The sequence below is a fragment of the Thermobia domestica genome, chromosome 7 (genome assembly GCF_964235325.1).
Source record: "Thermobia domestica chromosome 7, izTheDome1.hap1.1, whole genome shotgun sequence".
NCBI classification, from domain to species: domain Eukaryota; kingdom Metazoa; phylum Arthropoda; class Insecta; order Zygentoma; family Lepismatidae; genus Thermobia; species Thermobia domestica.
The window spans coordinates 108,668,256-108,691,612 of NC_137460.1; the positions used below are offsets into that span (position 1 = coordinate 108,668,256).

General features: G+C 37.7%; 1 protein-coding gene across 1 annotated transcript in view; it reads left to right on the top strand.

Moving 5' to 3' along the window:
- LOC145690325 (uncharacterized) overlaps positions 1-23,357 on the top strand; it is a 226,234-nt gene that overhangs the window by 169,973 nt on the left and 32,904 nt on the right. Inside the window, exon 3 of the mRNA XM_081765110.1 lies at positions 19,065-19,302. Within this exon, the coding sequence (XP_081621236.1) occupies positions 19,065-19,302 (238 nt within the window). The remainder of the gene's footprint in view (positions 1-19,064; positions 19,303-23,357) is intronic.

The following is a 23,357-nucleotide window of genomic DNA, read 5'->3' on the forward strand; positions in this document are numbered from 1 at the left end:
CCCACCCCCACAAGAGGAAACTTTCTTATTTTATATATAAATAAACCCATCCATAACAAGTTTGGAGCTCTTAAAAGTAGCAGTATTACCGCCGACCGCCCCCCCCCAGAAGTCCGTCCTGGATCCGCCCCTGCTTTGTGCCCATAATTTTAAAATTAACGCTTGTGTCACTTTTCAACACTTGACTTTGCAGTAGCTTTCCAACGAATTAGCAGGAAGCCCAAACTTATAGGACACCCTGCAGGTAAATACATTTCTTTGGACAGTTTCACTGCTCCAAACTAAGATTTGAAAAGTGTAGTATTGTTAATTTTATTATTATTGGCACAAAGGAGATCAACCATATTTTAAGCTATTTTTGTTTTCATACAGAGTAAAACAATATTTGACAACATTACAGTAAGAATGTATCATGCACTTTGCAGTATGTTGCAGCACTTTAATAATGGTGCACTATACGTACACTCTAGATCCTGCATATGTCCGATCCATACATTACAAGAAGGCAATACGTATTCGATACAGGTAAAATCTGTATATTTCATATGGACAACCTATTAGCTATATACATCCAATCTATACATTACATATGGCCAACCTGTACGCGACATACGTATAATCTATATGCTGCATGCAGACAGTCTGTAAGCTACATATATGCACTCTGTATGGTGCATACGGATATTCTGTATGCTGTATCTGGACAAGCTGTGTGCGACATAAGGAAAATCTGTATAATACATACGTACAATACGTATACTGTATCTAGTCGTACGTATGGGGCACAAGTACAATATAGATGCTGTCTCGGGGTTGAACGCAAGAAACATACGTACAGAACGTATATTGCATACTTCTTGAAATTATGCTCCGTCCTGATAGTCAGTGTATGTCGTCATTATTAACCCACATGCTACATACGACCCTGACGTCACAAAGCTAGATATTACCTCCGTATATACTTGTTACTGCAGATAACGTCACACGAATGACGTCATTGCACTTGTGCAGACAGTACGTATAATACATACTTTTTCAGCTATACGTTTGCTGCAGGATGTTATATACGGTTGTACGTTAAGTCCAGAAACTACAGGAATTACGAATGTAACCTACGTTTTTAAGTATGCCACCTACATTTTTTTTTTCTCAGTGTAGACGTTTTGTTTATGTAAGAAATTTTTCGAAAAAAGTCTAATTTTTAATTTCTTGTATTCATTCGAAATAAGCCATGGTCATAGTATTCGACACTAAGGTATTTCGGGTTTGCATTTCACTGTCCGTCTCACTTCTATTCATAGACAGATCCAGGGGGGGAAAGGTTATTCACCTCCCTGAGTTTCACAATCACCAGTGCTGCAAAAGTCGGTGAGAGAGAAAACAGAATCTTTCACTACCTTCTTTCCTCACCGTTGAATTCGTCCTGAATCCGCCTCTGCTTTTATTAATACTATTATCAGGTTTCTAAAGTTTAGATGCTTGTCATATTGCAGCGTCCTTAATTTGCAACACTGAATAACAAATTTGTGTTGTAAGGTTTCGTTTAATATTTAGATTTGAGATATGTAATAACATGGCATAGTGGCGTTAAAAATATAACTTTATATTATGTTGGCAACACTATTAATTTGTTGGCACTGCAGAGTTTATTAGACAGAGTTCCCTTGTCGTTATTTGCATCTTACAAAATTCCAGCCATTTTTGTCAATTAGTTTCAAAATTACATGGGCGTATCAAGATAAATGGCCCATCTCAAATTTTTATACTATAAAGTGGAGAAGTTCCATATAATATAAGCCTAATTAATCATTTTTTTCTTTCTTTAAATGTAAAATCTCAAATGATTGTTGTGTTTTCTTCTTTTAAAGAGGCTCAAAATATTTTTCAAGTGAAAAGAAAACATATAAATAGAAGATTCGCAATCTAGTTTTTATTTTAAGCTCAACACCTTGCAAATGTGTTCCGATGATGATGAGGATATTGGTTTTAGTTTAGCGTCCTACTCAGCTATAGAGACGTGAACTCAGCATAACATGAGATACAAACCACTTAAGCTCCAGGCTGGAATCGAACCCGGTCTCCCGAACCGAAAACGCATACGCTAAACATATAGTCACGAGGGACCTCGAATGGGGCTGCGTAACTAAGGGAGATGCTGATGAGGAAAATAATGGATGAAATTGTGCAACGCTATGAAATGAGGAAACGGGAGAACCCCGAGAAAACCCACGAGCACGGTGTTTGTCCACCACAAGGTCCACACGGTGCGAGCTGGGATCGAACCAGGGACCCCAAGCACCGGAGGTGAACGCTCTACCACTGAGCCACCGCGACCCCATAGGAAATTGTTCAAGGTTATGTACATACAAAGCTCAAGCGACTGAGACATTTTCTCAGGTCAACATGTTCTCTCAAATTATGAAGTATTGACTGTATTCTATCGTCAACTTTCATATACATGGCTTTTCCGTTCTTTTGAGTAATGCTCAGCATTTCCATTCTTCTGAAAACATGATTACATATAGAATCTTCCCTCAATAGTCTTCACAAGATTGGAAATGTGCAGGGGCTCTGGATAATATTTTGTTTAAGCATTTGTGTCAGTCTTCTACTGCTTTATTTGTTCGATTCCTGTGACTGCTACAATTCCAACTTTCCGGAGAAAAATTTCGATTTTCCAGCCATTGCTCCTAATCATTGAAGACTTCGACTCTTCGTCTAATCGGACAGCCTTCATGTTGATCAACAAACCATCAGAAATATACTCTACGGGTACTAGTGCCAGTGTTGGACACATCCGGACGTGACTGCGAATCTCTTTAATCTTGAGATTAGGGATGCCACATTTTTTCGAAAAATACTTTTTCGAAAACTAAAAACGAAAAACGAAATTTTATTCGAAAAAACGAAAATTTTTTCGAAAAACAAAAAATTTTTCGAAAAACGAAAAACGAAAAATTTTTCGAAAAACGAAAAACGAAAAATTTTTCGAAAAACGAAAAACGAAAAAATTTTCGGAAAACGAAAAACGAAAAATTTTTCGAAAAACGAAAAACGAAAAAACGAAAAATGAAATTTCCGAAAATCGAAAAACAGATTTTTCGAAAAAGGCCATCCCTAATCTGCATTACTGCAGGAATGGTTCACTACAACCATATAACTTATGGCGTTCTTTATTAAGCGGAAAGAGATTAGGCTATGCATAACATCCAAACTGCAACTTTTAAAAACCGTTGGATACACTGCAGAGTGAAACTCTCCGCTCCCCTGTCCCGCCGCGCTTGCCAAGAAACTGATGTAAACACAACAGCAGCGCCATCCTCCCAAAACTGCACTGCTATCCTGGTCAGGTAATACGTAGGCAAAAATTTTCCTACCCAGACTTTACTTTGGGATTCATTTAAACATACCTTAATTAATCTAATTATTTTTTTTGGTATTCCAAATTCTGTAAGAATGTTGTACATTGCTTCTCTCCTAAGCGAGTCGTAAGCATCTCTAAAATCGATAAATAGTTTATACACCGGGGGATTAAATTCCCACTTCTTTTCGAGTATTTGTCGAATGTAAATATTTGGTCGATAAGTTGATCGATTTCGTCTAAATCCGCACTGATAGTCTCCAATAATCTCATCTGTGTATGGGGTCAATCTTGCTAACAGAATGTTTGAGAGGATTTTATAGAACGTTGACAGAAGAGAAATGCCTCGATAATTATTACAGTCAATTTTGTCGCCTTTCTGTTAATTGGAACAATGATTGATTATTTCCCCTCTTGTGGCAATTCTTCCTTGTTCCAGATAAGCAGAATGAGTTTGTGTATCTTGTTCCACAATTTTTCGCCTCCGGCTAAAATTAACTCAGCTGGAATTTCGTCTATACCCGGAGATTTGTGTTTCTTTAATTTCTTTATAGCGATTTCTACTTCTATTCGGTTAAGTTCTGGGATATACGGTTCTGCGGTATCTATCTCCCCTTTTCCACGCACCTTAATTTTTGGCTGCGTGTTAAGCAATTCGTCAAAGAAATCCTTCCATCTATTTAAATCCGTCAGCTTTCTTTAACATACAACCACGAAGTTGATAGCGTTTCTTAAATTCGTTAATCCCCTTATACATGTTCCGAATATTTTTATTTTTACTATTATCTTCAAGTTTCTTAATTTTAGCTTTCAAAAAATCGCGTTTCTTTGTTCTAAATGTTTTGGAAGTTTCCCGCCTGATGTCTAGGAAATTTTATGTAGTTATTTCATTCGGATTTTGTAGCCAACGTAATTTCGCCTGTTTTCTCTTCTCTGCTAGTTGAGTGCATTCCTGGTTGAATCATGGTTTGTTCCTACGTATTTCCGCGTGTCCTAATTTTTCGTTTGCTGAAAATTTAATTCTATCTCTAATTTCAATCCAAGTATACTCAACACTAGCGCACCCCGAATCTTCTAAAACCGATAATCTATTCGAAACTTTAATTTGGTATTTCTCTTACCTGGCTCTATTCTAATTTCTTTAAGAGCTCCTTCGTGGCTAAGCGGTTAGCATACGCGCCTATGGCGTGAGAGACCCGGGTTCGATTCCCGGCGGGAGCTCATGTGGTTCGGATTCCACGTTAATCAGTAGGTCCACGTCTCATATAGCCTCGCTGCTGAAAGGGACGATAAACTCAAAATCAACTCAACTCTAATTTCTTTAAATTAAATATCTACGCTTTCAGACCTTGAATATTTCCTTTATTCAACGACAATCTCTCTTTTATTATTGCTGCTATCAGGTAGTGATCAGTGTCACAATCAGCTCCTCTAAATCAATTATGCTAGATTGTCTTCTTCTATCTACTAAAACGTGATCGATTTGAAAATGTCTTTTTTCGTCTGATGAAGTCCTACTCGCGATGTGGAAATTTTGTACTCTTCACGATAAGGTTTCTGGATGTTACGAAGTTCAAGAGTCTAATACCGTTCTCATTACTTTCCTTATGCAGACTTTCGTTCCCTATAATCGGTTTGAAAATATCCTCTCGTCCTACCTTCGCATTGAAATCCCCCTAATAGAATTTTCATATGGTACCGCGGAAGTTGGTCAAATATCCGTTCCACTTCTTTGTAAAAACTGTCTTTTATATCGTCATCCTTATCTTATGTTGGAGCAGGTACATTTAAAACAATAATGCCACACCACTAACCCTTAAGAGTTTGATATTATTCGTTTGTGAACGAAAACCCCAGTTCTAATTGGTGATTTTTACTTCCTTTTCCGTATAAAAGAACGTAAAATTTCCGGAATTCACAGTTCCATTTCCTTCCCACCTAACTTCCTGAACTCTTACTAGGTCTATCCTGTATTTCTCCAACTCATTCGTTACTGATTTTAACGCGCTTGTCCTATAAAGACCTCTAATATTCCATGTTCCAAATCTCATGTCCATTGTCTTTTGCTGAGGTCATGCCAAGTTAGCAGTCCTGGTCCGAAGCTTCTGTGAATGTTTCTAAACAAGGTCCTTCCCCTTTTTTTTTATATATATTTTTTTTATTTTACAGGATGAGGCTAAACAACCCCCTGAGGTTGTTAGCCTCATCCAAACCCAAGCTGGAGGACCACTCATTGTCACCTATCCGCGACTGCTTATTCAGTATATTCGCAGCTAACCTCTATATGTAGAGGCTTTCTCCTCGATCCGCAACCTGAGGACGCCCCATGCCGTGGTGACAGGAACCCACATAAAAACTTTAAACTGATAAAGTGATCGTAGGAGTGAGAGGTTGAGGATAGTGAAAAGCCTTAACATAGTATCCGAATCTCATGAGCTCTCAGCAGGAATCGAACCTAGGTCTCCCGGATGTGTGAAAATGTATTTCTGTTCTCTTCACGAAATACACTTAATTCCGTTACCATTATCGACTTTGATTTGCAGAAAGCGATCCGAAACTAATAGCACAATATAATAGTCATCACGATAGTTTTTGAATATCAACTGAAGGATATGATAACAAATTAATAAAGCGCATGTAATTACTTCCGTCAACAAGGATCTCTCTTGAATGGAACAGGTTTTTGGGGAACGTAGTTTGTAACGTTTCTAGAAGAACCTCAAGCAATCTTGATTATGTATATATAGTACAACATTTTCCACAGTACGTACAGCGTTGATGCATATGCTGAACACCTGTTGGAATATTAAAAGGCGGAAAGTCTTCTTCTCTGTTCTGTTGACAGATCGCATGCAAATATGTCCTTGGGACTTGTAGACGACCTTGCGAAATACAAAAACGAGAAGTACAAGAAACGAAAAACAGTGTATATCTACATTCGCACGCAACGACTTCTGTGGAAAGAAAGAAAAAAAAGACATTAAAATTGTCGCTTTGAAGAAAAATTTTGGTACTGTATAGATATAGCCTTGTTGGGTGTTTAGTACATTGTAAATAATTAGACCGCTTGGATGCCAAGTGGCCCAACTCCACGCAAAAAAAAAAAAAAAAAAAAAAAAAAAAAAGTGGATTAATCTTTTCATTAACTTCTATAGATAGGCACCTTTTCTAAAAGATTTTTGTAAATAATAAATTACATAACTATAAGCTGCAAAGTAATATATATATATATATATATATATATATATATATATATATAGTGGCGGATCCAAGGGGGAGCTATAGGAGCTATAGCCCACCTTGACGCTCAGGTATACACTGGATAAAACGGCAAAATATGGTTTAACCCCTCCCTTAATCATATCCTGGATCCGCCACCACTATATATATATATATATTTGTAGTCAAAATAACAGAAATATGAATTGTTCATGAGATATTGAATTTGAAATTTCACCCTCCCTGGAAAATTTCAATTTTGTAGTTAGGCCACTTGGCATCCAAGCGATCGAAATGACGCTAAAAAGAAAAATGGACCTGAGTTTACCGTAAACAGCTAAACAGTTGATAAAAAAAATGAGCTAATGACTCACTCTAGTTTCAAATACAACAAGTGAATTAGACTCAAAAGTACAGACACAAGATAATTCTACACTATTATTAGCGTTTTAACGAAAATTATATATATATATATATATATATATATATATATATATATATATATATATATATATTCAAAGATGAGGCATATACTAAACGGTACGTCTCATTGAACTACACAAAATGATACAGATAATTGTAAATTCTCATTCAAGAAAATCAAGAAAAAACTAATATATCTGTAACTCTTAAAATCCCACTAAAAAAACAGAGTTCCGCAAGGCTCTGTTTTGTCTCCACTACTCTATATTGTGTACGTAGCTGATATGCCTCAACCTCCACCGCCAATCTATTTTTTACAGTTTGCAGACAATACCGCATACCTGCTTTTGTTCGTCGCTAGATTGTATATACCTAAGTTTACAACCAACAATTGATAAATTTGTCAGTTGGTGCCTGAAGTGGAAATTGAAACTAAACTATTCTAAAATTCAAATGACTTTGTTTGGTCTCAAACGCAACAAATATTATCCAACACGGAATTCTGAGTGATTACAGTTCTCACTCTAGTCTCACAATTATGTTTGCAAAATAGTGTTAAATATCTTGGCGTCACCTTCGATAAACACCTCAGTTGGAAAGCTCATCTCTCCAATTTAGAAGTTAATATACGCCGAAGAATCAATTGGTTGCGAGGTTTACGAAGAACCAACTGGGGTCTCAGTACAAAACTCATATTTTATGCGTACAAGGTCTCTGTTTGTCCTGCTCCTACTCATGGACATATCGCTTGGTTATCCGCCCTGTCGAAGTTCTATGGCAGGTTGCTCGTCCTCGAAGTTCTTGCTTGCGCCTTGCCTACTCACTACCTGCACGAACTCTCAACACAATTAGTCTATCGCCGACAATTATCCCTACTCTTTTACAACATCTACCGCCTCCGCTGCAGCTACATTCAACACAATATCAATGCAAATCGCCTGATCCTTCATGAACTATTAGATCACACTCCAGCTGTGCCACGTTACGCATATTCACCAGTTGATCGTCTTACACTTCATGAACATGATCAGATTACTCCTTTCTTCAACCTACATCGTCGCATTTACAATCACCATTCGCACACCTATTGCGCATAAATTCATTCTTGCACTCCTGTGTTCTCACTAACAGGGCTCTCATTATCTCAACCCACCCTGAGTAGTCCGAGAGCAGAAGATTAACACCTTTGTCTCAGATAACATCATGTGTCCTCATGTTATGTGAACAGCACTTCATTGCTACCATCACTTCATCTCTCATCACATTCTTATGTATTAATGGCAATAAATCAATAAATAAATAATTCCTGATAGCCAGTCCTAATAACTTTTTACTATACTTAAATTGATGTTACTGGTCCAAGAGAAGGCATTACCTTCTGTGGCCTGCCCATCTATTGATCGGAATGAAACTGTATTATAAAAAGAAATCCTCTAAAAGTTAATGCTGTATGATAACCGTCCCATCTATTAAGACGAAACTCATACTAAAATATACACTAATCTTGTTTGCAATTATGACAGTATCAAGATGATGGTATACTTTATCGTCAAGTGAAATACGCAGTTCAAAATTATGATTAACTCTTTAACTTAAATTTTCCCTTAACTAATCTTTCTAAATATACATAAATTTACAAAATGATATTAGAAAAACTCAAGACAAGAAAAATTTATTTCTAGAATCGAGATTAGACGAGAAAGGATTCTTCGCGACGAGAATTTGTATAAAATTTATAAGTCGAAACGAGAACATCTTGTTTTTCGCCTCGTGAACACAGTAGTTACGTTTTGTTCTGTAGATTAAAACAAACCCCCGTTCCCGCTTTCTGCATCATCAATATATAATTATGCAAATGATTAACAAATTCGTAGTTTATGAGGAACACGTTCCAGATATCAAATTTCATGCTTTAATAACAAGTAATTCCATGATAATGTCCGACAATTCAAAATAGGCGCTCACCCCTGTTCCTGCCCTTCACGACTGTTATTGGATTCGTGAAAATGGATTGCAAATTCGTTTTCTGTGGAACAAGAAGCTTGTGAGTACAAAATCTTGTGTTATGACGTATGACAATTCGAAGTCATGTCCAGTGAGCAAAATGAAGCGATACGCTGCCACTCTATGTGTTATCTATATGTTTGGAGCAAAAAAAAAAAAAATCCCTCCACCGAAATCTCGCCTGGCCAAAACCTTGGCGTTCACAACTTCACGAGCCGAAATCGTGACTAGCCACCTGGCCAAAATATTGCCATACAAAATCTCACCTGGCCAGAACCTTGTGACACGAGATCTCACCAAGAATAATATAAAATCTCGTCATAACGCTTTTTCCAGTGTAGAATATTTATAATACATTAAAAATAGCTTATAATTACATTAAATAATGGAGGAAGATGCTTCCAACTTACGCGAGGAAACTAGTAATTATTATAAATAAAGGACCAGGATAGAACATAACATTTCATTAATTTTATAAAGAGGAAAAATAAAGTTGACTTAGCAGATACTTACCTGCATTAATATAATGACCTCAAAAAGAAATATTTGTAGTTCACGTTCATTTACAAAAATTTAAATTAAATAGATACGACGTATAAGATTTCCTCTAATTTATTTCTGTTTTATAGGTATTCACTTATCTTGAACTTTTTTTTCTGAACATTTGTTTATAAATGTCTAAAATAAGCTGGTCCCATGTTATGGTTTAGTCTGTATGAGCATTCTGAACGGAATAATTGTTATGACTTGGTTTTGTCCAAGGCGAGATTATATCCTGCAAAACTTCGAATACACGCGATTTTTGTCGCGGAATTTTGGACGGCGATGATTCGGCCGCGAGATTTTGTCCTTTACCATACCAAATTCGCAAAATTGAATGAGAAATTTGTTTACTGGACCAGTCAAAACTCACTTTCAACCTTCTTATTGGTATACTGTAGGATAATTTAAAATTCATTTTTAGCAAGTCTAAAAATTAAAGCAACGAGAACCTATCAATAATAATCTTTCCAAAACATGTCACCTCATTCCCTCTAGTGTTCTGGCTACCAGTTAATCAGTGAATGGTACGACATTCATACTTATTTGGCAAGAATTAGCCTTTTGAAACACATTGTATATTTAAATCATCTCTACTTATCTTGACATCTCTGTAATAAAATATATTTTATATTTCCATCGTCATCAGTGTAGGTATTTTGCCATAACTTGTAAGTCACTTGCTATATATAACTTCACAATGTGTTCAATAAGTTCCGGGGCTACCTTGAAATAATATACTTAACAAAACTTGGAAAGTTTGTTACCACATTGGTTTACTAGATAAATCCCTTCCCGCGCCACAAACTTGCGGATTAGTTTGTAGGGGGTCTGGAATGCCCTAGGAAAATCGGTCACTGTAATGCTGTTCAGCACCGCCGTCACATTCGCTGAAATAACGCAACATCTTCAAAAAGCTCTCTGTTGAGGGCAGATTTGAGCGTAGGAAAGAGCATGAAGTCCGATTGGGCCAAATGGGGCTAATACGAGAAATGATCAAGGTCTGTCACTCTTCTTTTGATCAAAAACAGACGCACAAGAAAATTGCTATAGGCCGACACCCGGCACATTGTCATTTTTTATCAAAAGATGGGTCACAGTCCTTGAACACCTCCCATATTCGCCTAATTTTGCCAAATCTGACCCTAAGCTCAACTCCGATTCAAGGTTGGAACGTTTTGAGGGTGTTTCTTTGATACCAGCAATGTGTAGGCGGTGTTGAACAGCATTTCTATGGACGGATTTTCTAGGGCGTTCCAGAGCCACTACGACTAGTCTGTCGAATGTCTGGAACGTGGAGGGATGTATGTAGAAAACTAACATGGGAATACATTTTTCTCTAACATCGTTAAGTATATTGTTCCGAGATAGTCTCGGAAATTATTGAACTCACTGTGTATTCTTAACACAGTATTTAATATTAATAATGATGTCTACAGAGGCGGCTTTTCCAGGAAGTCCCATCGGTAAACTTTAAACTTTTATCCTTTCAAACTAAGAGAAGAAGAATTAACTTATGTTCAAATTCTTGTATACATGAATTAGTTCATTAGTTAATTTTTTCCTCGTAGTTTGAAAAGATAAAAGTTTAAATTTTACCTATATGACTTCCCTCGAACGATATTTACTTAAATCGAAAGTCGAAATATTATTTTCTTCGGACATAAACATATCAATAAATACCAGTTAAATAATTAGTTATTGTTTTCATTATTAATACGTGTTATTACATGTTAAGAAATAAGGAGAAAGCACGCAGCAATTATAACTTATTATTTTATACTTTTCCCACTTTCTATAGAGTTTGAAGCCGTAGTTCGGAAAGGTGGATGGTCTTATTATGATGGAAGCAGTGTCTCCGGACAAACTTTGGGACTTCCGGTTGGGAAAGGTGTAGATGGCGCTCAGAGCGGCATCCAAGGTGGGCCGTATAGATGTTGTTGTCGTTGTTGTTTCTGTTCATTCGCTTGCTTTGTCGTATTTTTGTGTTATTGGCTTGTTTTGATGTTTATCTGTATTTGATGTCTCATCTATGGGTCTGAACAGACAACAGATCAAAATATGAAATCCATCCAACATCAAAAGATTTGCTAATGGTTACGCCACAGAGTTCTTCCCAACATCAGCCACATATTTTCACTCTTGAAGTTGGTGTACCACAAATTCAGACAACATCAACTATAGCAAAACTTTATATGTGGTGTGCTTAGGTAATGAAGTAACCGTATGTCAATGGCTATCCATTGGTGAGATGCTTTGAATCTTCAAGGACAGCTTTGAAAGTTATTAGAACTTTTTTATTTGCGTTAACGTAACTACATAAGAGGATACCTAATTTTGTTGGTAAAAAGGAATCAATTGGAAGTTTTCGTTGCAGAACCTCAAATATTAATCCAATATGGTCAGATTATATTGGCAAGCTCATGGAATTGTTGGTCAAAGATATCAAAAATAATGGTGTAAAGGATGGAGATACACTGACTGCACATCACCCCTTTGAACATGCGGTAAATTGCCGTTGAGAGTGCTTCGTGGGCTGGAAGCCACGGATTTTTATGTATTACAAGTATGTGTGTGTGTGTAATACTCTTACATTAGAGTTAATACTCTTTGAAATTCATTACATGGGGGTACAGTACCCAAAAGAAAGTGAACTATTTTTTTTTTTGGGGGGGGGGGGAAGAACTTTTGTAGCACCGCATTTTGGTGCTGGGGACGCATAGAGCGAACGTTCCTGGGTCAGTAAGCCGAGTGCCATCGCTGAAGAAGATCAGGACTAGTTTCGGCAAAGTTTATAGTGACAACTGTCTTGGGTAATCATCGTTTTTGCAATGGCTGATTTTCGTGAACAGGTGCTGCGGTGATATTCTGTTTTTATTCAGAAAAAGTGGAACAGAAACTCTGGAAATGTTAAAAACGGCGTACAAGGACGATGCTATGGGAAATTGTACGCTGTTAAAGAAAGAAATCAAACAAAATGAAAGAATTTACACCACTTTCAATCTTGAACATAGAAAATATATTACAAGGAAACTTCGGCTACATTCGTGATACATTAAGGATACTAGCCTACCAATACATAGAAAGAAAATTAAAGAGTACGTACGATATCAATATTTATTAAGAAGGATACAGAAGTTTAAAAAAAAGTTCACAGAAGTAAAACATATAGACCTGTTTATGCAAGAAATATAAACGTTGAAAAAGATCTACAAATTTCTGCAAACGACAAATTCTACACGACTAAATTCGTGATATTATAGGTACAGTACAACGTATTGCTTACGTTTATATTTTGGCAACTTTGTACCCCTAAAAGAGAACGAGGTGGACCACCCAAATTTATAATGATTTATATTAGGGTTCTATACTATAATACCAAATGTTTAAATTGGGCAATTTCCAAAATTTAAGGGGTGGTCCAAGATACCCCTCCCAAAATTTTAAAGGGGTGCACCAATGTACCCATGTCTTATGATAGGAAATGGATCCCTGTATACGCCCATATAATTATATAAGGTAATTAAACCTCATCAAAGGGGATAAATTAGGTCAAAACCCCCGAAATTTGACTTTTTGGCAATTTTTTACCCAAGAAAGGGAATGAGATAGACCCCAATACTAATAGTGATACATACCATGGTTCTAAGCTACCAACCCAATTTTTAAATTTGGCAGTTTCCAAAATTTAAGGGGGGTGGTCCTAGATCTCCTGCCAAAATTTAGGGGGTGGGCCAAGGTACCCCTGCCAAAATCTAGAGGGGGTGGTCCTAAGTACCCCTAGGTCATTGACCTGGGCGCCCGGGCGCCAGAATCCGGGGGCGGCAAAATTGTCCTCAAGTCAGGCCATTACTATTACGAAGGACTTCGGTCTGTCTCGAGTGTTTTCTAGCACTGCTATAAAAGTTTTAAAATCCACAAACAACCATACGCCAGCCGGGATTCGAATTCGGGACCTTTGAGTCGCTAGCTTGATGTCTCAACCGACATGAACACTAGGTCACAAGGAGAAGAAATAGTATAGGACAGGATTTCTTAACCTGGGAGTCGCTAAGATAAGCGAAAGAGAGAAATATAATTAGAATCTAATACCGGAAAATAATTTTAAATAATTATTATTTTGAATTTTGTTCTGATAGACAATTTTTACATATTTGTATACATACTGTCAAGAACAAAAAAAAAAGTCTACTAAACATTTTCAACAGGTGCAGAGTTGGTTAAAATCAATTTAAGTGAAAGAGGTACGATATGAAACTAATGAGAACTGCATATTGAAATATCAGAGGAATGCAAATGCGCTTTATTTTTATTATTATTATTTTTTTTATCATATGACCCAAAATTAAGGGAGTTAAGTTTTAAAATTTTCAAACTGCCTCAATTTTTAAAAAGTATGACGGATCGGATTCGATATTTGTAATATGAATGAACGGACCAAGTTTGGTTTTAATCCATTCGGAAGTTACTGTATCCACTATATACAAGAAACGGATTCTACTATTATAGAAATAAATGTATATAGTGAGATCTCCGCAATAGGTATATTAAAAATGCGACACAAGCTTATTACAAGCCAGAAATTATAAGGGGTCGCTGGCAAGAGGGTGTGATAATATAAGGGACATGATAGGAATTAGGTTGAGAACCACTGGAACACGATACAGGAATGCGAATTGGTGATGCGAGCTCCCACCAGGAATCGAATCTCCCGTACCATAGGTGCTTAGGCTAACTATCTAGCCGTGAGATTTAATAACCGGAGCCGTGTCTCAATTATATGACAACGTCAGAGTTTCTTGACACACCAAGAAATTAAAGCTGGCGTCTTCACTTCCTCCCCCCCCCCCCAAGAGTAATATCTGCTTTTTAACGCCAGACTGGGTTTTAGAGGTCTGCACGGGCCAGAATTTTTAGCCCAGGCCCGACCTGGCCCCTGAATGTCAGGCCCGACCCGAGTCCGAAATACGTTTTAGCATTTAGGCCCGAACCCGGCCCGATCTCCTAAGATAATCAAATGAGCTCGAAATAAGCCCGAATTACAGAAACTTAATAATTAACACAAAATTGTGTTTTTATTTACAGCAATTAGAGGTTAATTTTTGCAGTTGTGCTTTAAAAGTTCTTCAGAAAGAACGGTCCAATAAACATCGTTGTACAGCATATTTAAAAAGTTGGGTCCGAAAAGGCCTGAGAAATATGGTTGTATATTTAAAAATGTATGGTCCGAACCCGACCCGGGCCCGAAGTTATATATGCTTTGTAGGCCCGAGTCTGGCCCGCGGGCTCTGCCCGAGCCCGTGCAGACCTCTACTGGGTTTGGTTAATATGGCTCTAATTCCCAAATGTTCCTAATAGTCTTGCCGTCCCGTCTCTATCCGAGACGAAAACTACTTGTTAAATTCGTTTTTTTTTTTTTTTTTTTAATTTTCTAAAATTAAGTTACTATATTCGTTATTTGTATGTGATATTCAGTTAGAACCTACTATGTGCGAAAGATGTATGGGTGACTCCGTTAGTAAAAGACAAGGAACAACAATAGACGTAATCTCCTACTTTACAGTACAACTTCCACATATACAATACCATACTTAAATAAATCCTAATTTTTTCAAGCAAAATAAATACTGATTGGCAGCGAATGATTACTTTTTAACACCCCAAAAGTTCCTTTTTTTTTGTGATTTTCTCAAAAACTATACATGAGAATTCACCCTCAAACATGTTTTTTTTTTTTTTATCTATGTGATCTGTCAACTGCTATAGAAAAAAAAGTCTTAATTTTATACAATATTTGAGTGAAATAGAAATTAGAATTTAAGAATTAATGACAATTGTAGGCTGTATGTTATTAACCGTATTATGTACTGCCACCTTCTAAAGAGCATCATCATCATTGCCATCATAGATATAATGCCATTATTGGCAGATCACTTGCTGCAACTGAGAAGCTTCCGTCCTGCGTGGTCTTCCGCTAACCTCTTCGTCCTTACGTACGATTTCTCTGTTTTGATACCGTCCATTAATTGTAGACTCCTTCGCCCCTTCCCTCTCTTTCCTACCATCATACCATCTGAACCACGTCTTTCATGATACTGTTTCTTCTTAGCTAATGTCCCAGCCAACTTCTTTTCCTCTTCTTAAGAATATCTAAAATTGTTTTTTTCCCTCCATTTCTAACATCCATTCATTCGTTTTTCGCTCTACCCAGTTAATTCTCCCCATTCTTCTCCACACCCACATTTCGAAAGCTGGCAGTCGATTTTCATCATTTTTGCGTAATGTCCATCTTTCTGATCCATACAGTACAATACTCCACACGAAGCACTTTATGAGCCTTTTTGTTAGCTCTTTATTCAAAGTCCCACAAAATAGTAGGGTCTACTTTCTTCCTCCTGAAGGCTTCGTCCGCCATTCCTATCCTTGATTTTATTTCACGTTCACACTTCATATGTTATGCTAAAGAGCGTAATGAGAGTATATTTCAGCCTCAGTTTCACCTCAATTAAGTAGCAGGGTTCTCATACAGCATCATTTCTTAAGTTTTTTTACAAATTGATCGGTTTTTCATCATTTTCTCGAAAATTATAAGAAAAGCTTTTACATTCACACATATCATTTTGTTCAGCCCACTGCGCTCTATCTATTGATTTAATTAATATGTCTTTGAATATTCTTTTTCGTTAAACTTCAATAATATTGTAGAATTTTCCATGAAGCAGGATAGTTAAAAAGTAAGATAGGTTACTTTCAATTTTAAATAATTTCTGACTAATGCTATACTATTAATTTATTTATGTTATAGCGGCAATTCATTATATACACTGATGAGCGCAGGAGTCTTGTTCTTGCAGTTTATGCAAGACAAAGACCAAGATCAGAAATCCCGATGCAAGGCGAAGACCAAGACCATACCTGCAACACCAAGACTCTTGCGCAAGAGTCTTGCACAAGTACCAGTACTACTTGATTTTATATATTTAAATATATATATATATATATAATGTAAAAAGAAAGGGAAAAAATCATTACATCTTTCGCTTGAATTTCTTGGCTTCAGTAAAATTGCCGCTGAAGTGAATGTGTTCTCGGTAGTTAATGCAATCCGTGTGAGTCGATCTGCTCCTGTAGCATATAGCTACAATACGTAGTTTTCTGAATCGGTTGTTCGCGTTTTCTGTAGTTATAACTCTTTTTCAAGCCACACAAGTGGCATCTTGTTCCATATGAGCTTTTCGGTGGACAAACACCATATGCGTAGGTTTACTCGGGGTTTTCCCGTTTCCTCCTACTTTCTTCATTCCACCATTTCATTCATTTTTCATAATCACCTTCTTCCTTAGCCTCGGTGCATATTTTCAAATCGTGGGACGTTAAACTAGATATTTCGTCTCATTTCAAAACATATTAGTGGTGTTCTTCTTCCAAAACTAAGCAGCAATGTGGTATTGAACCTCGATAATTCCGTACACGATAGGTGCCGACTACATGTGTATGGCCTTTGCTCCGAGGTTGAAGCATCAGTTGGAAATGTTTAATGTGTGCTCATAAAATTAATATCGAATTAACATTTTCATGACATTGACAAAAACTTACTGCATGTGACCGCAAGTTTGATTTCATGAGCGGATACTTGTAACTTTTAGCCTCCTTAGGTATACGGCACATCGAGGATTGATCGATATAACATTATACAACAATAAGGGGAGGGAGAGGGTAAAAATTGGTCAAAAATAGCGTTACGTAATATGTGGACGGCCCCTAATTTCACTTATTGTGTACAATTTCCTCATTGCTGTATGGTTAACATAGGGGTCTACGCTTTTTTGGCGGCGGGAGATTTGGGTTTGATTCCCGGTTTGAGCTTATGTGGTTCGAATCCTATGTCTTGTATAGCCTCGGCGCGGAACGGGGCGCTTAACACCAAATCAACCAATAGATTCTCGTTTTTTGAGTTAGTTCGTTTCCTGATCTACCGTATTATGCAACTATACCAGCGAAATGAGTGTTTAAACAAATAAATAAAACAGACTTTGTTTCATGTCATTATGTTGTATGTTGTGCGTTATACTATTTTAAAATATTTTGATATTAGTGTGGTTTACGAGTCCGCCATTTTGCTTCAAATATCTTTCGTAATACTCTTCCGAAAAGAAGAAATTAAGACCGATCATATGTTTCGAAAAGAAGTTTAAATCATTTTGCATTCTATACGCAAATAAATCATAAGCCCAAATTATATTTATTTATTTATTTATTTTTGATGCGTCCACGATTCTTTTTGTTGTTGTTTTGTTCGCAACACAAGCTACGTGTTTTTGTTGGGTCTAGGTCAAAACCCCCACAGCCAAAACCCCCACACTCAAGAAATGTCAAAACGCCCACACGATCGGTCATAACCCCCACACAAATGGACAAATCCCCCAAACGCACGAACGGTCAAAACCCCCACAGCCAAAACCCCCACACTCAAGAAATGTCAAAACGCCCACACGATCGGTCATAACCCCCACACAAATGGACAAATCCCCCAAACGCACGAACGGTCATAACCCCCACAGCCAAAACCCCCACACTCAAGAAATGTCAAAACGCCCACACGATCGGTCAAAACCCCCACACAAATGGACAAAACTCCCACACATAGCAACGGTCACAATCTCCACATAAATGGACAAAACCCCCACACAAATGGACAAAACCCCCACACAATCGGACAAATCCCCCACACTCTGAAAATACCGTGATTGCACGTCTTTGTTGTGGCTCTTTACGACGCCCACCTTAGTGTTTCTGTCATTACAAAACAGTGCAAGAAGAATAGTTGCAACATCGGTTTAAGTGGAATAAAAAATGTTATTAAAAAGTACAAGGGCAAGACATACAACCAGGATCATTTCAGAGTGTGGGAGATTTGACCGATTGTGTGGGAGTTTTGTCCATTTGTGTGGGGGTTTTGTCCACTTATGTGGGGATTGTGACCGTTGCTATGTGTGGCTGTTTTGTCCATTTGTGTGGGGGTTTTGGCCGATCGTGTGGGCGTTTTGACATTTCTTGAGTGTGGGGGTTTTGGCTGTGGGGGTTTTGACCGTTCGTGCGTTTGGGGGATTTGTCCATTTGTGTGGGGGTTATGACCGATCGTGTGGGCGTTTTGACATTTCTTGAGTGTGGGGGTTTTGGCTGTGGGGGTTTTGACCGTTCGTGCGTTTGGGGGATTTGTCCATTTGTGTGGGGGTTATGACCGATCGTGTGGGCGTTTTGACATTTCTTGAGTGTGGGGGTTTTGGCTGTGGGGGTTTTGACCGGTTCCCGTTTTTGTCACTATAGATATTAGATCTTTTCTTCACGTTTGTCACACTTTGCACAAAAACAATTTTATAAAAATGAAAATTAAAGCAGTGACATATATTCATCTTATTCTATTCAAAAATTCTTTATTTCCCGCTTTATCTCATTAGTAATTGTAAAATTTTCATGTGCTTGCTTTTGAAATATCATCTGTTTTTATCTTTTTCAGACCCTTACCAACTGTTGAACGCAGCGAGCAGCCGTCTGGTGGCGCAAGGGTCGGGTCAGATCCAATTGTGGCAGTTTTTGTTGGAGCTTCTCAGTGATTCGTCGAACGCCAACTGCATCACTTGGGAAGGGACCAATGGAGAGTTTAAGCTAACAGACCCGGATGAAGTGGCCCGCCGCTGGGGGGAGAGGAAATCGAAACCAAACATGAACTACGATAAGCTCAGTAGAGCTCTAAGGTTCGTATAAGACAAATAGGTTTTTAAAAACAGAAGAGAGAAAAAATTTCGCGACTTAAAAAGAGATTTCTGTAGATTCATGTTTTTTTTTTTTCCTTTTACAATATTTAAAATAAGCGTAAAAGAAAAGATCATACGAAACATTGGGTTTGATGGTGGCCTGAAACAAAATACATAGATGTATTCTTTACTACTGCATAATTTGATTGCCAGTCAAATAATTACAGTGTCTTACGTTATCATTACAATCACAGCCTTATTTACACAGGGGCCTTAGCCTGGGACGGCATTTTTTTTTTTTTTTTTTTTTTGACTAATTTTCTTTCAACTCTAGTTCTGAAATTTCCATAATTTTATGAAGGGAAAAATTTATATATAATTTTATTTGTTGTATATTTTTTCCACTTGATTATTCGCTTTAGTGTGTCAAGTTATTTAATGACAATGATTGTGCGGCACTTCTAGTGGCCAAGGCGTCAAAAATATTTAAAATACGTAGAGACGAAACTTTTTCTACACAGTTTGATTTCATCTTTACAATTCCCTATTATATTGTTCTTTTTCTTTACTCACTTCATTATTATTATTTTTCTGGCCTGAATAGCTCATTTTCTCGATTATTCTCCACATCCACATTTCGAAACCAGTTTTTTGTCGCTTTTTTGTACTGTATATATACGTATCTGCTACGTATTTCACAACACATTTGATTAGTCAACTTTAGCAAGTATATATTCAGAAACCCATAAACTAGATACCGGTACTGTTCCTTCTGAAATTTTCTTTTGCATAGTCTAAACACATCCGATTATTATTATTATTATTATTATTATTATTATTATTATTATTATTATTATTATTATTATTATTATTATTATTATTATTATTATTATTTCTCTAACATTTGAGATCGTTATTAATATGTTGTCTAAAAAGTATTGAACCTTTGGAGCTCAAAATTGAGAATAGAGTTAGGCCCTATTGTGATGTAAAACCAATGCACCATTCTCTTCGATGAACTTCTGTCATTCTTGCGGCAACACCATAGCCTAATCATGTCACCATGAAACTTCTGTTTTTTTTTTTTTTTTTTAAAGTGTCATGTGGTTTTCAGATTTCTCTCGAAACTAACTTAGGGTCTAATACCATTCAGGGAATTCAGCGGAGACCGAAATAAGCACTAGTATGATGACGGTGACAAGTGTGGGCTATACGGTGGATGTATTAGAACCTCCTCCCAGCTAAGCTCTCTCAACATCTAACCGGTAGTTAAAGACGTCTGTGGTCTGATGTTGTCAAAGTAGTATACGTTACTCTTTCTATTCACCAGTTCCGGTTGTTTCTTTTAAAGTGCGAGCTAAATTCACGCTAATTGTCGACAATGCAGGCCCGAGTCTATTGTTCTGCCCAATGCCAGCAGCTCGTAATGTACGATGTCCTTCTAATCTCACCAAACGCACAGCATAACCTTCCTGGCCGTCACTATCAGTTTTCCCGCAACCTATGGTGTTCTGTTTACTAACGAAACTTAAAGATTTTTTTCTTAACCTTTCGAAGCCTTTTTTTGCTGCAAGTACTCTGGATAACACAGGATTGTCACAATCCATGAATATAACTTGCTCCTTCGCGTGTGAGAGCATCAGTAACGAATCATAATTTTGAACAGCGGAAGGTACGAATTATTTTGTTTATGCCCGTTCAGAGGTAAGCTTGAACAAATAATAATATCTGGTGTGCCCATCTTTGGCTCGCACGACACCAGCAATGACACTATCGTAGTTGGCTGGAATCACGACGCACCACATATGCACACACAACTCATTTAATTCCTGTAAATTCCGCGGAGAGGATAGAAAAACTCGGATCTGACGTTCAATGACATCCCAAAGGTCTTCAATTGGGTTAAGATTCGGTGAGTTTGGGGGTCATTGCAGCAATTGAAATTTCCCACAGTTTTCCTCGAACTATGGCAGCACAACATCAGCCTTGTGACAAGGAGTATTGCCCTGTTGAAAGATGCCATTCCCAGCTGGAAATAAGGCCGACATGAATGATTACGCTGAATGTTAGAAGCCGTCGCGATGCCCTCTATAGGCTATGTACTAACGGGCTCGTGGATGACCATGTCAAGTTTCTTCAAGAGTCACCACTGACCTGTCGTCATTCTACTGTGCATGTCTCGAGCAGATGTTTCCTTTGAAGCCATCGATGTGACAAAGTCAGTATGATGACTCATCCGACCATGTAATGTTGCGTCATTACTCTGCGAACCAATGATAATGGGCAGTGCTCATTTCAGCCGTAAACGATGCTGTGCAGTTAACATTTGGTACACGTATGAGACTTCGGCGGTGGATGCCGATATCTAACAATGTACGGTGAACTGTTTGCTCAGACACAGTTGTGCTTTGTTCACCGTTTAAAGTCTGCTGTTAATTATGCCACAATTTGCGCCGTATCCTGTTGTAGCAACCTAAACAGTCTACGGCGTCCGACATTTTAAATGAAGTATGGCCCAGGTTTTGTCTTTTGATACTGGTTTTGTATCCTTTTTCCACCTTTAGAAGGCACCAACCATGACAGCGCGAATCCCTGAAAAGTCGCGCTGTTTCTGAGATGCTCGTTCTCACCCATCTGGAAATTGGTTGATTGATTTATTTTAGAGTTTTACGTCCCGTTCAGCAGCGAGGCTATATGAGACGTGGACCTACTGATTAACGTGGAATCCGAACCACATGAGCTCCCGCCACCATCTGGAAATCATCTACCAATTTCGCCCCTATCAAACTCTAATACATCGCTTGCTTTCCCCATTCTACGCACAACAAGCATCACATTGACTAATCAAGTGAGTTCCTGTTACCTTACGGTGAGCGGTTTCTGCTGTACCCCATGCTTCAAACTTGAACCCAACGACTTCGTTCAAAATGTAGTGGGTTACCATAATGTTCTGGTTGGTGAGTGTATATATACAAGGAAAGATCAGAAATTAAGGTTACAAGGCCGAAATTTCTGGAGTTTCGTCTGTTACAGAGGAATGAGGAGTGTGCAGTAATTTTACCACATGGAGTTGGCAACTATGCAGAGTTTCAGCCACCTACCACATACGGTGCTAATTGCAGGTAAACACAAATGGTGACTCGTTTGGAAAACTGGTCTTGCGAAGAAGTCCGCTCAGTCATTCGATTGCTATGGACGAAACATGTTACCGCGGCTGAAATTCACCGGCAGCTGGTAGAGATTTACGGAGGAAACGGCCAAGACTTACCAGCGATGGCGTCATCTTCCTTAACGACAACGTCTGTCCGCATATACATCCCAGAGAACCACCACACTGCTGAAGCAGTTTCGCTGAGACATCATCGAGCACCCTTCTTACAGCCCGGACCTCGCTCCAAGCGACTTTCATCTTTTCCCTACACTTAAAGGAGCACCTAGGAGGCCGCTGCTTTGCTTCAGACGAGGAGGTGAAACACTTCGTGACAGCTTGACTGAACACGCATGGACAGGATTTTTCATCAGGAGGGAATTTTCAAAGTCATCCCATGATGCGATGAGTGCCTCAATTGATATGGAGGCTATGTCAAAAAATAAGTTAATGTATGTACTATCTGTTGGCTGTATTAGTTGTTTGAAATAATATATACACGTTTCAGGCTTTGCCACCTTACTTTCCGATCACTCCTTGTATATTATGTAGAAACGACGAATCGTTCTTTAGAAATACTGGCTCAATATTTATGTCTTTCGGTTGAGGAAATCGAACACTATATTCTATAACAAACGTTTTATTCATCTCTTTGCTAGCAAAATAAGCAGGTATAGTGTGATACGCATTTTATTGATGGTAATCGAATATAATTATATATTATATAATTATATGAAAGTCGTATTTAACTTACCCACAAGAATAAACCTCTCTCTAAAAAAAAAAAAAAAAAAAAAAAACTCTGTGCATTATTTTTAGATACCCGTAAGCAGTACACAAATATTTATCGCTGTATTCATTTTAATATTGACTAAAATTTTAACATTGTTTATTATCACTTTTATTT